This window comes from Microtus ochrogaster, unplaced genomic scaffold (genome assembly GCF_000317375.1).
Source record: "Microtus ochrogaster isolate Prairie Vole_2 unplaced genomic scaffold, MicOch1.0 UNK4, whole genome shotgun sequence".
Taxonomy (NCBI): Eukaryota; Metazoa; Chordata; class Mammalia; order Rodentia; family Cricetidae; genus Microtus; species Microtus ochrogaster.
The window spans coordinates 10,720,702-10,736,824 of NW_004949102.1; the positions used below are offsets into that span (position 1 = coordinate 10,720,702).

Here is a 16,123-nt window from a genome sequence, read left to right on the forward strand (position 1 = left end):
AGCTAGAGGCTAGGCAGAGGGATGCTTCAGTTAGAGGCTGGACAGAGGGAAGCTTGAGCTAGAGGCTAGGCAGAGGGAAGCTTGAGCTAGAGGCTAGGCAGAGGGATGCTTCAGCTAGAGGGATGCTTCAGTTAGAGGCTGGGTAGAGGGATGCATTCCAAAATCTATTTAGTACCACCAACTGCAGTTAACAATATAGTGTTTTGCATGTGTCTTGGTATGGGGGAGGCTAGATGTTGAGACAAGGTGTCAGGTAGCCTAAGCTGGCCTTGAACTTGCTATGTAGCCAAAACCAGCTTTGAACATTGGTCCTCCTGCCTCTACCTCCAAAGTGCTAGAATTTATAGACATGAGCCACCACTAGTTATCAATAGTGGTCTTGAAAAATGCTGAGAATGAGTTTTTAATGTTCTTAACCCCAAAACAATAGCCTTTAGGAAATAATAGATAATTAGCTATATTTAGCCTTTCTACAATATGTGTATATGTGTATGTATGTATATATATCATGTTGAACATGTTAAATATAAATATATACAGTTGTATCTGTAATCTAATAAATGTAAATGCCACAAGGAAGGCTTAACCATAAAAATTAAGCAAAATGAACAGACATAGAAATGATTTCTTATATACTGCTATAGCAACAGTGTCTCTTCAGTGGGTTGGGAAATGAATTTGTTTGCTTATCTGGCTCAATGTACCCTTTACTTTCAAAATTATATTCATATTCTCTTTCTCTCTCTTGAACTCCAAATTAATTAATTTAGTTAGTTGTCTCTCCCTCCCTGCCTTTCTTCTTTGTTTCCTGGTTTTTTTTTTTTTCATTCTTGGTTCCTTGCACAGTACTGGGGCCTCTCACAAGCCCATGACTAAGCTATATATTCCAAGGAACTTTTTCCCACCAAGCTTGCATTCTTCATTAGGTTGTAAACAAATCAACAAACGTCAGTTACTACAGTCTAAGAATAAGCACAGTTGTAATCTTAGACAAGACAGTTGATCTTCACCTCACTTTATCTGTTAGCTGAGTTGATTTAGTGACTTCTTACAAGGTAAATGATTCTATTAGATGACATTGGTCCATGTATCTTGTGTCGCAGGAAGACAGTACAATTTCTGTTCCAAATGGCTTTAGCGTCCTTTTTATGAATTGCCATTGAGGATTGACTTAAGAAATATTTTGTGCTTAAAATGGCTCTCATATTTATATAGGGAATGTTGAGAAGGTAGAACAAGCTCATTAAATGCAAGCTCAGTACATCTAAGAATTTAAGAGAAGTAACAGCAGTGGTGATAAAACAGTTACAGTAGATGAGAACCTAGGGCCTTGCCTTCAGAAATGGGAGTGGAGTTAGACTTGAGAACCCAAGCTGTAGACAGAGACCGGGCTTTTGTTTCCCAGCTGCCCAGACCTGGATAATCAAGCAGAAACTATATTAATCACAACAGTGTTTGGCTTCTTAGCTCAGGCTTATTATAACTTACTCTTACAACTTAAATTATGTGATCCACATGGCTTGGTACCTTTTCTCAGTGAGACATTCTCATCTTGTTTCCTCTGCGTCTGGCTGGTGACTGCATCTCTGCCTTTCCTCTTCCCAGAATTCTCTTAGTCTGGTTGCCCCGCCTATACTTCCTTCCTGGCTACTGGCCAATCCACGTTCCATTAAACCAATACAAGTGACAAATCTATACAGTGTACAAGAGCATTATCCCACAGCAACAAGGCTTGGATGTGCTATGGGTGTAAAGTTACCAGCACTAATAAAAGGGAAAAAGAAACAGGAGATGTTAACTTTAATGATATACATTATTAGGTATCTCTGAATGCAGTTTTAGCACATAATGTACATATGAAATTATTATTGAGCTATTTTGTCTCCTACTGTCTTATACCGGACTTTTGGCACTGGGTGTTTATGTTATAGTTGGGAGTACATCTCACTTCGTTTAGCCAGAATGCGGGTCTGGAGTCACCCCACATAGAGTGTATCTCTCTCTTGCTTTTCAAGTCACTTTCCAAACTACACTGGAAAAGGGTGAAAGAAAAAGAGGTATGTTCAAATGAAGAAAGGCGTTTATAATTTCCTAATGTTAGAGATTCTGTTCTGTAAAAAAGTGGACACTCGCCCTACAGGGGACTCCTTTGGCAAATCAATCTTTGACAGTAACATAATTCCCTGTCCCCCACTAGGCATGGTGGGAGTAACCTACAATCCTTTGAAATGTTATTTGAACCCTCTGACGAGTCCTTAAGGGGTTTCTATAGGATGGTTGAGAATTTTTTGATTCAGGGGTGGAAAATATATTTATAAAGGGAGTACCACATAGGTATGCTGCTTCCTCTATGATTCAGTGTGATGTGAGAAGGACTGTTTTCTCGGTAGCCATTTCCTCAATGTTATTCTGTGTATACCCCCGTACATGCCTGCCCTTTACCAGTGTTTGCTGTCTGCTGATTAGGGGGCACCTGCCATCTTCCACTCTGTGGTCCCTGTGACATTGTAAATCATGGCTAGTGCTAAAAGTTGACCCAAACTTTCAATGCCACCACAGCCTCCACACACTCCCAGCTGTGGTATACTTGCTAGGGCTAACTCAGGGAACGCTAGGCTGCTTCTGAATCTTGGTGCTATACCTCCGAGTTTCTATGTGTCAGGAGGCTGTTGTTTTTCAAGACAGAGTTTGTCTGTGTAGCCCTGGCTGTTCTGGAACTTGCTTTGTAGGCCCAGCTTGCCTCAAACTCACAGATTCACCTGCCTCTGGGATTAAAGGTGTGTACCACCAAGCCCAGCTAATACCTTAGAGTTTATTATCAGCACTTCTTGCCCATTTTTGCAAGGAGTCACAACACAGTACTCAAAACCACAGATGTGAGGAAAGAGCTTCAGTTGTAAGTAACTTCAGCACTCTGCTGAGACAGTCTGGTCTTCTCCATCAGTTACGCTGCCTTGGACAGTCTCCCTCGATGTGGATGGAGGTGGCCACAGTGAGGCATCGTTTTCATAGTGCTACAGATGGTCTGTGTTCTAAGGTAAAGGGTTTCTTGCTTCTCATTGTTCAGCAATAGACTCTTTTCAATGTCTCAGGCAAGCAATGAGAGGACATTGCCAATACCTTCTTGATACCAGTTCGTACTTTTGTCCATGTGTACATAGTAACATAAAGAATTTGTGGGGATTTGACTGCTAAGTGAACTTGACCTCTCTTTGGGTTAGACTTCCACTTATTAGACCGGAAAAGAGGAGCACTGGGTATATGATCTGGGGGTCTCCTGTCTTATGCAGGGCCAATGCTGAAGCAGAGGCAGCCGGGTCTGGGTTAGTGGAGATGTTGGTGTGGTCATGTCACTGTTAAAGTCAGTCTCCATTCTCCTCCTGCCACTGGACACACGCAAGAAGGAGGCCCCTTGGGCACTTGTGGTCTCTACACCTCAACAGGCCAGCCAAGGCTAGGTAGCTTGAGCTGCTATCCAGCCCCCAAAGTAATAGAACTAGAAACTGCCCATGGTTCCCTGCAGAATGCCATGGTGTTCACTTGCAGCCTTGGTCCTTAAGCTGCTTCATTGCTTCTTCAGAACATTTGAGCTTCAGGCCAGGACTGATATCGCTTTCCCTAGAGTCATGGCCCTTCATGCCTGCTCCAGAATGGCCAAGTTGGCCTACTTCTTGTTAACCTACTCTGTGGAGGTGGAATAAGCCTGCTAAAAAAGTCAAGGACTTGACTGAGATCATTAGGCCATCGGTAGAGGAAAGAAGACCTGATATGATCAGTCCACATAACTTAGGGCAGAGACCAGTAGGCTTAGAGGTGAGCGTGGGGCCATGTGCTTTCTGGTTAGGGATTTGGGAGGTGGGGCGTCATCACTTTCTTTTTGTCTACTTCCGGGGCTCCATACAGCTAGCCTCTCCAGCACCTCCTCCGTGTGTTCTTCCACTGTCTTTCATCATTAGTACTTACTATTGCCCACGTGCTATGGAATAATTCTTCCATACACTGAAAATTTGTTGCTTTCCTTGTTAATAAAAAGCTGATTGGCCAATAACTAGGCAGGATTTTCAGGGCAGAGAGAATGCTGGGAAGAAGGGCAGAGTCTGAGGAGTCTCTAGGCAGAGTCAGAAGAAGCAACATGGGAAGTTCATAGATGAGGTAAACAAGCCTTGGGGCAGCACATAGACTAATGGAAATGGGTTAATTTAAGTTGTAAGAGCTGCCTGGAGATAAGCCTAAGCTACAGGTCAAGCATTTATAATTAATATTAAGTCTCTCTGCATTTATTGGGGGAACTGGCAGTCCCAATGAAAAGCTTCACCTATACCCAAGATTATAGCATGCCATACTTCATTCTTTATATCTTGAAGAATTATTTTTGTCCCTCTAGGACAATGGTTCTCAACCTGTGGGCCACGACCCCTTTGGGAGTTGAATGACCCTTTCACAGGAGTCACCCAAGATCATCGGGAAACACAGATGTTTACATCATGATTCATAACAGTAGCAAAATAACAGCTATGAAGTAGCAACAAAAATAATTTTATGCTTGGGGTCACTGCAACATGAAGAGCTGTATTAAAGTGTTGGAAAACCACCCTTTAGGAAGGTTGAGAACCACCTCTCTAAGATGTTATCTTCTTGACCTTGGAGGGTTTATCTTGTTCAAACTGTGCCAGGCTTGATTTATGGTTGGCACTCAAGAATATTGTTGGGTGAAAATATGACTCTCAAGAGTCCTCAGCCCCTCACCTCTGAAGGGTGTGGATGGTGTCTAAGGCGTAGTAAAATTCTGGGAAAACCGTGCGTGCAGACGCAGGAGGCTCACCTGGCCCCCTCCTGGGTGAAGAAAGGTAAATGGGCAAGGTCAGCAGTTGTTTGAGTGGAGACCGGGAGGCTACAGTGAGTCAGAGGCAGTAAAAAGGAAGGTCCCAGAGGGGAACCCTCTGAGGCAGAAGTCGCGAGGCAGCACGGACTGAAGAGCTGGGTCTCTGTCAGGTGATGGGTGACTGGATGGCGGTGGTGCCAACCAGCATCATGGCGAGGCATGACATTCACTTTCTCTTAATATTGCAGAGGCAGGATCCCACTCCAGCGTAGGGAACTACACTAGGTCGCCATCTCTCTCAGAATGTAAATGCGGCCGAGATGCAGCTTCTCGGAAGCTAATCCTGTGAGGTAGAAGGTCCACTAACCCTTCCCTGCCTCCCTTGTTTAGAAAGGGGTTTATACAGGTGAAGTTAGTGATCTCAACATGAGATCATGCTGGTATTAGGATGACCTGAAGGCCTGAGAGACAGAAGGGGAGAAAACAGACATGGAGGCCAGGTTTATGTTGCTTTAAGTCAAGGCTGTCCGGCTTCACGAGAAGCTGGAAGAGGCAAGGAAGGATTCTCTTTTGGCGCCTTCAGAGGAATCACCGCTTGCCAGCCTTTGATTGCACCCTCTTCTTCAGAGCCGTAAGAATTAGCTCCTGCCGTTTTCAGCCTCCTAGTTTTGGATTTATCATAAGCCCTCCAAGGCTCGTATAGTGTGCTGCTATGTGTCTGTGGAATGGAGGGGAGGATGAGAGTTATTTTTAACGCCAATCACTTGTCTTTTCTGATTTTTGCGTTTTAATAAAATTTCCTTACCTTAATTTTAAAAATATTCTTATGGATTTTTTATTTCAAATTTTGGATTAGTTTTTTATTATTTAGTCTTTAACTAGGACTTGCGTGTTCATGTGTGGGGAGCAGTGTTCAATAGGAATTGAATTCCCATATAGAAAACAAATGGTCCCAATATTTCAAAAATCTGATTTAATAGCATAAGATAATCTATTAATGGATATGTCAGGATTTATTGAATTATTTACTTATTGAAATTTGTTGTGTTTACAACTAACTTGCTATTAAAATAATGTTGAAGTATATATCCTCACACATAAATCTATCGTTACATGCATTTTTTTTATCATTTCCTCATGATGGATTTTTGGAAATGCCATTACTGGGCATAGGTGTCATAAAGCTCATTCATGCTTACGCTTCCCACTGCAGTTATAAAGTTCGGATAACATATTGTAGGCATCTCTGGCTCTTCATTGGTCAATACAGTCATTTAAAATTGCCAATCTGGAAGTGAAAACTAGTGTTTTGTATACTGTTTTATATATATTTCTTTGATTCTCAATGAGGTTAAGCATTTTTGTTGAACTTTATTTCCTTTTTAAAAATTATCTGCCCATCCTCTTAGCCACCGTTTTCCTTATGATAGTTGTTCTTTGATTCTCATTGTATGTAAGGTCCTTTCGCTGTATATTTAAAATAATGTATAGACTATGCTACATTCCCTATAGTATATTCCTTTATTGTTTTTATGTTTGTGAAAAATCTGTTTCGTTCTGGATCTGATAGATGCTTATCATAAACTATTTCCCCTGTGTTGTTTTTACTATTTTCAACTTTTTTTCTTCTTCACCTTTTTTAAACAATCATGAGACTGGGTGACTTTCATTTCCCCCTCTCATCTTTTTGTGCATTTATCTGTTTTTATGTGGATGGATGTTTTGCCTCCACATCCGTATGTGCACCGTATGCATGCAATGTCGCTGGGACCAGAGGAGGGAGTCAGATCCCCTGGGACTGGAGATGCAGCCGTGAGCAGCCACGTGCCAGCTGGGAGTTGATTGCTGGTTCCCTGGAAGAGCAGCCAGCGTTCTTAATCACTGAGCCATCTTCCCAGCCCCTTCACTCTTGTTCTTGAGATAGGTTCTCACGATATCTCCAGCACTAGCTGGCCTGAAGCTCACTATCTAGACCAAGCTGACCTTGAGATCATAGAGCTCTGTCTGCCTTTGCTGGGGTTAAAGTCATGTGTCAACACACTCAACTACCTTCAACTCTTAATCTATAATTTAATTTGTATTATAACTGATATAGAGATTAAATTCACATTTCTATGCTAAAATAATCTCCATAGTAATATTTTTTGGAGAATTAGAGTTTAGTTTTAATTTATGCCTCATTGCTTCACCTGTTCATTTTTATTTCAGCAATGCATTTATTGCTATCATTATCCTCAGTTTATCCATCCCCCAGCTGCTTTTCTGCACAAATTCTTATGTATGCAGCAGTGGAAAACACTTTCAATCATTGTATCAATAGTTTCCCAAGGACAGAATACAGGCCTGTCTGTCTGTCTGTCTGTCTGTCTGTCTCTCTCTCTCTCTCTCTCTCTCTCTCTCTCTCTCTCTCTCTCACACACACACACACACACACACACACACACACACACACACTGTGTATTATCACTTTTTAAAAGGCTAGGTAGTGATGCTTAGAAAACATGGCCAAGAAATAAATGGCAAAAACAGAAATAAATAAAGAAAAACAACTTAGTGGGCTTCTCGGGGTGAGAGGGTGGTTACCAGGGTCCAAGTCCATTAGCGGGCTGAAGTTTTGAAAACAGTATGAATTTTTTAGTGTTTTACTTTGGTGATTCTGGGTGCTGTGGAAGTCTTAGGTCTGGGGGCCCGTGGAGAGCCCTCATGAGGCCACGAGGAGAGGGTACACAGACAGAACAGCCAGCACTGTTGTATGTTACCAGCCTGCCCCTTGCTGGTCTCACCCTACCTTGGAGGACTGAGAAAGATGCTGCTTCCTCTGTTATTCACAAAGACGTGTTGATCGCCCACAACATCTTGGTGGTAAACTTATATGATACATGATTATTCTAGCCATGGCATTTGAAAGTCATCGAGATCCTTCTGTGTCAATTACCACACATACTACGATTTTCTAAAATGAGTACATAGTATTCCACCTATAGGACAATGTTGTGACTCATTCAGTCACATAAGGATGGATAAAATTCTTAGGAAAAGGGGAACGCTTTTACTAACAGAATTAGACTGAATATTCTTGTATGTAATTTTGGCCTGTGTGACGATCTCTTCACGTAAGTCTCGGCGAGTGGGATGGCAGGATACAATGTAAAAGTCTCGGGGATTGCCCGTTAGGAAGAAGGCTCACTTTTCACACTCACCGGCAGTCTACAGGCGCCTACGGCCAGGCCTTATGGGTGAGACATGGTGGATACAAGAACAAGAACTGTGTGCCAGACAGAAATCAAGCCCATTGCTCAGAAATTCTGATGGAAAAATACAAGCCAAGTTTACCGTCTACCTTCCTGAAAAAAAAAATCAATATAAAAACAATTTTATTTTTCTTATAGATGGTTCACATGTCAGTCTGAAGGACAATTTCATTGTCTTATATAATATTATAATAATTATATAATAGCTTGCTACTACTTCTCCAGCTAGCTTATTTTTTTGTGCATGGGGGACACACACTGTATGCTGCAACTTTGGAGTTTGCCTTTCTGATGACAGTTTTGGAAATGGCATCCTTGACTGTGGTTAGTATGACTCACCACCCCACTTAGTTTTGGACTAATTTGCATTTTGGTGTCACTGGGGTTTGGATGACTTAGAAATTATCAGTGAACCTCTTGGTAGAATGCTTCAATGAGACATGCAGAATGCTGTGAGAAATACTAATTTATTATAAAATCCACTATTGCCCCTGGACTAAGATTGTAATCGTGTACTGTAGAAATCTTAAGCCTATTTGTCATTACAGTGGTGGAGAGCGGAGGGCTGCTGCAACCCGGGCTGTAACCCTGGCTAAATCAAGCCACGTTTCGACCTGGGGAGCCACTTCTGGTTTTTCAAATTGCAAACTAGAGCTTGTGCACAGAAATGCTTAGTCAGCAGGCGCATCCATGGACACTCACCACAAATCGGTCACACAACCGAGGTCGGGCAGGGTGGGGTAGAGTGGGTGGCGTGGCACACACCTTTAATGCCAGTGCTCAGGAGGCAGGGCCAGGAGGATCTCTGTGAGTTCGAGGCCAGGCTGGTTTACACAGTGAGTTCAAGTTTAGTGAGGGTTACGTTAAAGAGACCCTGTCTCAAAGTAAACAGACAAATTATACAGTTTCTGCTGTGACATAATCCTTATGGAAAAGGCGTAGAAGGCTGGCCTGTCTCCTACAGTGGAAGGCTTAGGCAGTTACAGACAGCAGTAGGAAGAAACTGGATTGGGCGGAAAGCCTGAGCCTGGAGGGCTGGAACAAGGTGACTGTTCTGTTTCTCTCACTTTTCTTTACGAGCTATTTCAGTTCTACTCAAAATCAGCATGCATGAGGAGATTACTGTTCTCCAGCCTGAAGGAAGGGGAGAAGATGCCCCCCCCCCCCCCCCCGCGTGCTCTCATCTCCCGAGGTCACGCAGCAATTCCCGCCTCTTCCAATGACTTTAGAGCATTCTCCTTGGCAAGCTGGGTATTCAACCGGACACATTGGAAATAAATTAGATTTAAAGGAACCAATTATATTGGCTGCTGTTATATTGTGCTCCCTATTGTCTTCGCTGGCTGTTGATAATGGATTTATTTATTTTGATCAAATAGATTGAGGAGCTGAGTGAAATAGAATATATTGAAAATCTCCCTATCCTTCGAGTTCTCAATCTGCTAAAGAATCCAATTCAGGTGAGAGTTTATTTCCCTCGGGGAGGGGGAGGGGAAGGGAGCAAGGACCAGTCTTAAGAGTTTCCCAGTCAGCCCGTGCTGTTGATAGGGAGCATCAGGGCTGTGAGTGCAGCCCCCACCTCTGGAAATCATTACAACAGCTACGTGAGCTAGCATTGTAAACCGCTTGTTTTAGAGAAGTGTGGTTGTCTTTCAGGGCTAACAATCTGTCAACTGCCCCAGTTCCTGTAAAGCCTGCAGTTGAAAGTCTCTTACCTGGCCCTTTAAGTCATGTGGTGGGTGGAGCTAAACGTCACAGCAGAGGATGAATAATAAGATTGTAAAGCAATGTTCTTGTTCTTTCATATTGGAGAATCAAGAGCCCAGGGGTCCAGACAGAATGTGGTTTCCGTTTTGTAACAGCAAAGGCAGTGTTAGCGTGGACGCCCAAAGTAATTTGCCTGAAGAGAGCCATGGAACTGGCATGGATATAAAATAACTATAGACTAAAATAACATAGTCCCTAGGGGTTTGCAACCTTTGCGCTCTCAGGATCAGGGACAGTTTTCCAGGCTCCTCTTTCCCCCCATCGCTCATGCCCTTCTCCTGCCCCCTTCCTTCACTCGTTGTCCATCTTTGTTTGGTGTTTGTACCCACGGTCTCCCCTCTTGCCTCCACAGAGTCCCAGCTATGTCAGCTTCTCTTGTGTTTGCCTTGTTTACATCTTGACGAGTATGTCTAGACAAATAAAATATCAAGTCAGAAATAAAAAAGAGATATTGAAAAATAAAAGCAGATGGGGGAGGGGTGGACAGTGGCCGCCAAGGTAAAAGTCTCCCAGGGGAAGCAGTGAGGAGAGAGACTGAGTGGCCCCGAAGCCCCAGGCTCCCGCCCTCAGAGAGTGGTCTGTGCCTACAGGAACCCCTCCCGCCAGTGAATTCACCTATAAACAAACAGTCACAGCCCTTGCACTGTGACACGTGCAAGAGAAGCTTTACAAATGCATCAGTTGGTGCATGATAATCATCCAGGGGTCGGGGCCTGGCAGCTCCCTCGTACATACAACACAGAGTGACACGTCAGGGTAACTAGCAGTCTGTCTCCTGTGTCTCTGTGTCGGGACCCTAAGGAGTGATCCTGTTATGTATTTACTTCTCTTGCATTCCCATCAGTGAAAGGCATCTTCCACCTGTATCTCTCTATTCAAAGAGATGAAGCATCCTACACCAGAAACAAAAATGAAACAAAACACCCTCAGTTACCACTTTTAAAGTCAGGCAATCCTAACAGTTGGCAGGGAGTAAAGAGGAATTTGTTCATAAGCCAAGTCTCATTTTATTATTGCAAGGCAAGTTCATAATGAATGATCCCAGCTAATACAAAAGAACACACTAAATAATAAAGCCATGATGAAATAATAAGAAATAGCCAAATGTCATTATTTTCAGTAATGAAACTCTGGCATTAGAAGAGAGGGGCTTGGCGTCTTAGATGGGGTGCCCCACCTCATCAAGGCTTCACCTCTACCCCTGAGGATAATCCTGCCACCCTGCTTATCTCACAGGGAAATTACTGAGATCCGAACATGTGAAGCGATTTATCAATTATAGGACACATTTTGCATCTTTGTTATTAATTTAAGGGGCTGGTGAACTTGAAAATGCAGAGCCCTGTGGGGGTGGGGGGGGTGTGGAAGACAGAGTCATGGCAACGGGTCTCGAAAAGGCCCAACTAGAACAGAAAGGCCCCTGAGAATAGGTTGGTGTTCGCTGACCTGGGGAAGAGAAAAAGCCATTGAATAGTCTCCTCTTGCTTTAAATAGAGCAAATCTGAATACTGGTTCTTCGTAATATTTATGCTGCTGCGACTGACAGAGTTAGATCAGCAGAAGATTAAAGTGGAAGAGAAGGTACGTATGTAATCATGCATGTGCTCCGTGTGTTTTCCGGTGAGTATGTTCAAAACTCGCATGCTGATTGTAGCAGGGTTAGTGCAACCAATCAGCAAGACGCATAGCAGTATGCAGATTAATCCTTTCCAGGACGGATCTCCTTGTCCCGGGTTTGTCAGTTGAACCCCCTGTTGAGCTGGGTCTCAGCACAGGCACTGACAGGCAGTCCATGGGTGCGGTAGGCAATCTGTCAGTGGAAGGCGCACAGGCGCCCCCTCCTGCTGCCCACTCCCGGTTGTGGCTGACAGCAGTATACGCCACTTTCCTATCTAATCGCAGACTCTGAAATTGTCTGTTATTTTGAAAATTAACAACGAAATGTATCGTGTCTTTCGATGTAATCGAAAGGCGCGCAAATCACTATCTGCTATTGTAGTGTCTCTGCTTCCGCTCTCTACGGTGATCTGTCTGGTCCAGAGCTGCGGAGGAATGAGCTCTTGAGTGCTAGCCAGCACCAGTTCCCTCCTCCCATGACCGCTGCTTATACCAGCTCCAATTTGAGAAGGGAATGAAGAAAGGTATAGAGGTGGGCACCTATTCCATCCCACAGATGCCTTCCTGCAGCCCAGACTAAGAGTTCCAGATGCCTCCCCATCCTTATTTCCACCCTCCCAGCTGCCAGGCCCAGGCCTCTTTTAACATTTTGCAAGTAGAATTAAAATGAAAATCACCATTAAATAAAGGGTCGCGTATTTAGGAGGCCAGTAAAAACAGAGACCTTTAACACCAAGGAAAGGGCCTGTATCCTTGGCTAGAGAGAGCCAGAGAAAAGTGGAGCAAGTCTGGGAGAATGTGAGGGGGTGGGAACAGTCCTGAGCAAGAAGATACCAGAAAACAGTCCAATGGCGTCAACGACATAGAATCTTGAACAATACATTTTATTCCTTCTTCTCGTACTAGAAGTTGGATTGTTTATTGTATTAAAATTAATCACCTGGGGCTGGAGAGATGGCTCAGTGGTTAAGAGCATTGCCTGCTCTTCCAAAGGTCCTGAGTTCAATTCCCAGCAACCACATGGTGGCTCACAACCATCTGTAATGAGGTCTGGTGCCCTCTTCTGGCCTGCAAGCATACACACAAACAGAATATTGTATACATAATAAGTAAAATTAATCACCTGCTTCAGAGATATTGTTTTGTCTTTAGCTTGCCCCAAACCGGAGAATATAAAGGAAATGAGGATTTAAGGACTTGGCCCAGCTTTTTACAGTAACAGCCATTATTGGAATTTTAGGGAAGTTTAGAGTGATAGGAAAAATGGGTGAAGGCCAGGGAGCATGTGACTTACCTTGTCAATCTAGGGTGCATATCTAGGAATCTCTCTAAGCGCAGGCCAACCCTCATGTTCTTTCGGGAGCGAACACATCTCCTTTTTACTTTCCTCCTTCTGGAAAAGGTTTCTGCCGTGAACATATATGATCCTCCCCCTGAAGTGGTCGCTGTCCGAGATCACATGACCCATGTTGTCAACAGCGTGTCGCAGCCACAGAGGATCTTTGACAGGTATTCATTAGGACCCTCTACAGGTAGAACGCATGCCAGAAACAGACAGCATTGCTGTTTCCTCTAGCCCTCCTTCCCGTGTGAGTCACTCCTTCCTCAGGGCTGGAGAGAAGCTAAGAGCACCGGCTGCTCTTCCACGGGACCCGGTTCAATTCCCAGACCTACATGTGAGCTCACAACTGTCTGTAACTCCAGTCCCAGGGGATCTGACTCTCTCCTGGCATCCATGAACATCAGTCACACACATAGCCCAGGGACGACAGACTCCGTGCAGGCAAAACACATGTGTACATAAGACAGTAAAAAAAAAAAGTTTGTAGTTTCTTTCTTCCTTCTCTGAGGTAAGGGGCCACGTCTCCCACTGTGGCTGCTAACTGTGCACTTGGCTGTGTTTTCCCTTTGGTGGCTTTCCCAGGCGTGATGGTGATCTGACTCCCTCCATTCTCTCTTCAGGACCCTTGCATTTTAGCTGCCAAAGCGAATCAGGGGTAGAGGGTAGACTTTTTCTTACGGTCTGAGAGGATATGGTCCATCATCGTGATGCAGAATAAAGAACTCACAGCAGCGGCAGAGGGGTTTTCTTAGGTCTGGGCAGATCGGGAAGTGGGGACGAGAAGGCAGGCTCTCAGTCCTGGGTGGTACCAGTGTTGGTTTGAATGAGAAATGTCCCCTATGTTCATGTATTTGAACACCTGCTCCTCAGTTGCGGTGCTGTTTAGGAAAGATTATGGAACCTCGGGAGGTACGGCCTTGCTGGAAGAAGTCCGTCATTGGAGGAGGACTCTGAGGGTGTACAGCTCTGCCCAGCTTCCAGCTTGTCTTCTCTGCTTTGTATTTTCCATTGAAGATGTGATTCCTGAGCTTCTTTCTCTGGCTGCCGTCCCTCCCCTGCTGGGATGGACTCAAGGTGAACCCCCCCTTTTTAGTTGCTTTTTGTCATGATATCTATCACGGCAAAAAGTAGCCAATACAGCGCTGTACACATGTCATTCCCCTCAGTTAACCCTCTCTGGAAAACCCCTCAAAATGCACCCAACGGTGCACCTCACTAATGTCCTAGACAAGCTGAGGGTCACAGTTAACATCACCCCGTCCCTTGGAAACCCTTCCTTAACTGCGGGCATTCTGGATGGATGCTGATCTTTAGGGGAGTACCTAGAAGGAAGCCCAGCTCACCCCGGAGAAACCTGAATTGTCTCTGCTGGGATGCCCCCAGCGCAGCAGGGAGGAGCCACCTTGCGTGGCTGCACGCAGGAGTCTCTCACCTCCACATCCGAAGACAGATTTACCACGGTTTCTCCATTTCTCTTGAAACAGTCTGTCAGAGCAGATGGCCATTTATGCCACAAGTATAACACAGAAATTCTATCAGTACCCACAGGCGTTTTAAAAATGCTTGTAAAGCTCTTGGATATAAGTGCTTCTTTTCTTCCTGCGGTGTTTGCTCCTGTACCTCACAGTTGGCTTCCCGCAAGAGAGCAGAATGTTTGATTTCACGATCCAGGACGCGGTTTTTGCAAACAATGTCGTCATGTCGACATTGGCAGTTTTGCATGTTCATGAGGGCCCTCCAGGAGAGATGATTTAGCCTTCCATTGTGTACATCAGAAGTACATTTGACTTGGAGAAGGTCTCTGTCTTGATTTGCCGCTGCTTGCTCGATGCTTTAGGGTGTATTTATGTAAGATATCACGCATCAAAGATATCAGTAGTCGTGTTTGAGGAACATACTTCCTAGTCACATCTGGCTGCCAGACAAACAAGGGCAGAGGCCAAGGAGGTGTGGATCATGGCTCACAGTTCTGCTTCAGTGGCTGCTGGGAAGATCAGCCATTGCAGCTGGAAGAGGGCACCAGGGGCTGCAGGCACCTGGTCTGTCAATGGTATACTGACATTGCCGGAAAATCAGTGTTTCCTGAATGGGGTGAGGATGTCGCTGGGGTGAGGATGCCTGATTGAAATGATGCAGACAAACTGTGAGTGGCCTGGTAGTCACTGATAGATCTGCCCTTTAGTATGCTCCACTTCCCCAGAACCGTCTTATGCATGCTTTCCCCCAATTCTGGCCCTAGGCATTTCTTCAAGAGGCCTTGGTTTTGTTCTGGCATACTTTGGACGTAATATATGCCATCATAATTTTTTTTTACTTATGGAGAATTTTTGAATTGTCTAACACTTTTCTGGCTCCATGGCTTTGATTTTCTCGGTCAGGAAAACTTCCTTTTTGGCGATTTTCAATATTTGTCACTATCTATCTGTCATATATTTTTTCTTGAAAAGTGAGGGAGTCACTATGTGCATGCCGTTGTAGGAAATAGTATACAGGGACTCTGTACCTTTCCCCCACATCCCTCGACAGTGTTGCCCTGGACAACAGTGAGTCGAGTACCAAAACCAGAAGACTGACCCAGAAGCCTTCTGAGTCACCGGGTTTCTCTCGTCCCTCCGGGGCTCCTGTGTGCTCAGTCCTGTCTGCTTCTGTGCGGCTCTATCTGGAGTCTGTCAGCTGGCAAGCACCACATTCAGGACTTAGCAGTTTCATCCCAGGCCTCCCCGTGGTGCCTTCAGATAGGTGTGTGTGACTCTTCTATCTATCCCTCTCTCCCTCCACATCTTCTCTCACCCCGGAAGCCATGATCTGCCCCTGTCTCGTAAGATTGTCAGGATTTATGATGTATGATGTACAAGATCAGGAGTATGATGTACAGCGATCACACAGTGTAACTTCCCAACGCTCTCATCCTCCCACCCCATACAGGGCACCTTCCTGGAGATTCATCCATGGGGGTGAATCCTTTTATTTATTGTTAAATACTATTCCAGGGTGTAGATGTATCAGCATCAGCCATTCACATATTAAAGGTGTTTACGCTGATTCCAGTTTGGGGTGCCGCTAATAAAGTTGCTGTGAATACCCGTGAGCAGGTTTTTGCGCATGTCACTTTCAGCCCGTCTGTTTCCAGTGGGCGCCTAGAGATGTTCAGAGGGCTCCTGTCCTTAGATCTGTCTGATGGCGCCCACTGCTTCCTTTTCCAGTGCCGGCTCCCGTCCCAGGCAGCCGGCACATTGCTGGAGACTCTTACCTCCTTCTGTGGCGTGTGTTCTCCGTGGGCGCTGGAGACTCTTACCTCCTTCTGTGGCGTGTGTTCTCCGTGGG

General features: G+C 44.7%; 1 protein-coding gene across 1 annotated transcript in view; it reads left to right on the forward strand.

Annotated features, from left to right (window-relative positions):
• Lrguk (leucine rich repeats and guanylate kinase domain containing) overlaps nucleotides 1-16,123 on the forward strand; it is a 114,600-nt gene that overhangs the window by 36,505 nt on the left and 61,972 nt on the right. The window contains exons 8-10 of the mRNA XM_005365801.3: nucleotides 9,453-9,533; nucleotides 11,335-11,421; nucleotides 12,860-12,966. Of these exons, the coding sequence (XP_005365858.1) occupies nucleotides 9,453-9,533; nucleotides 11,335-11,421; nucleotides 12,860-12,966 (275 nt within the window). The remainder of the gene's footprint in view (nucleotides 1-9,452; nucleotides 9,534-11,334; nucleotides 11,422-12,859; nucleotides 12,967-16,123) is intronic.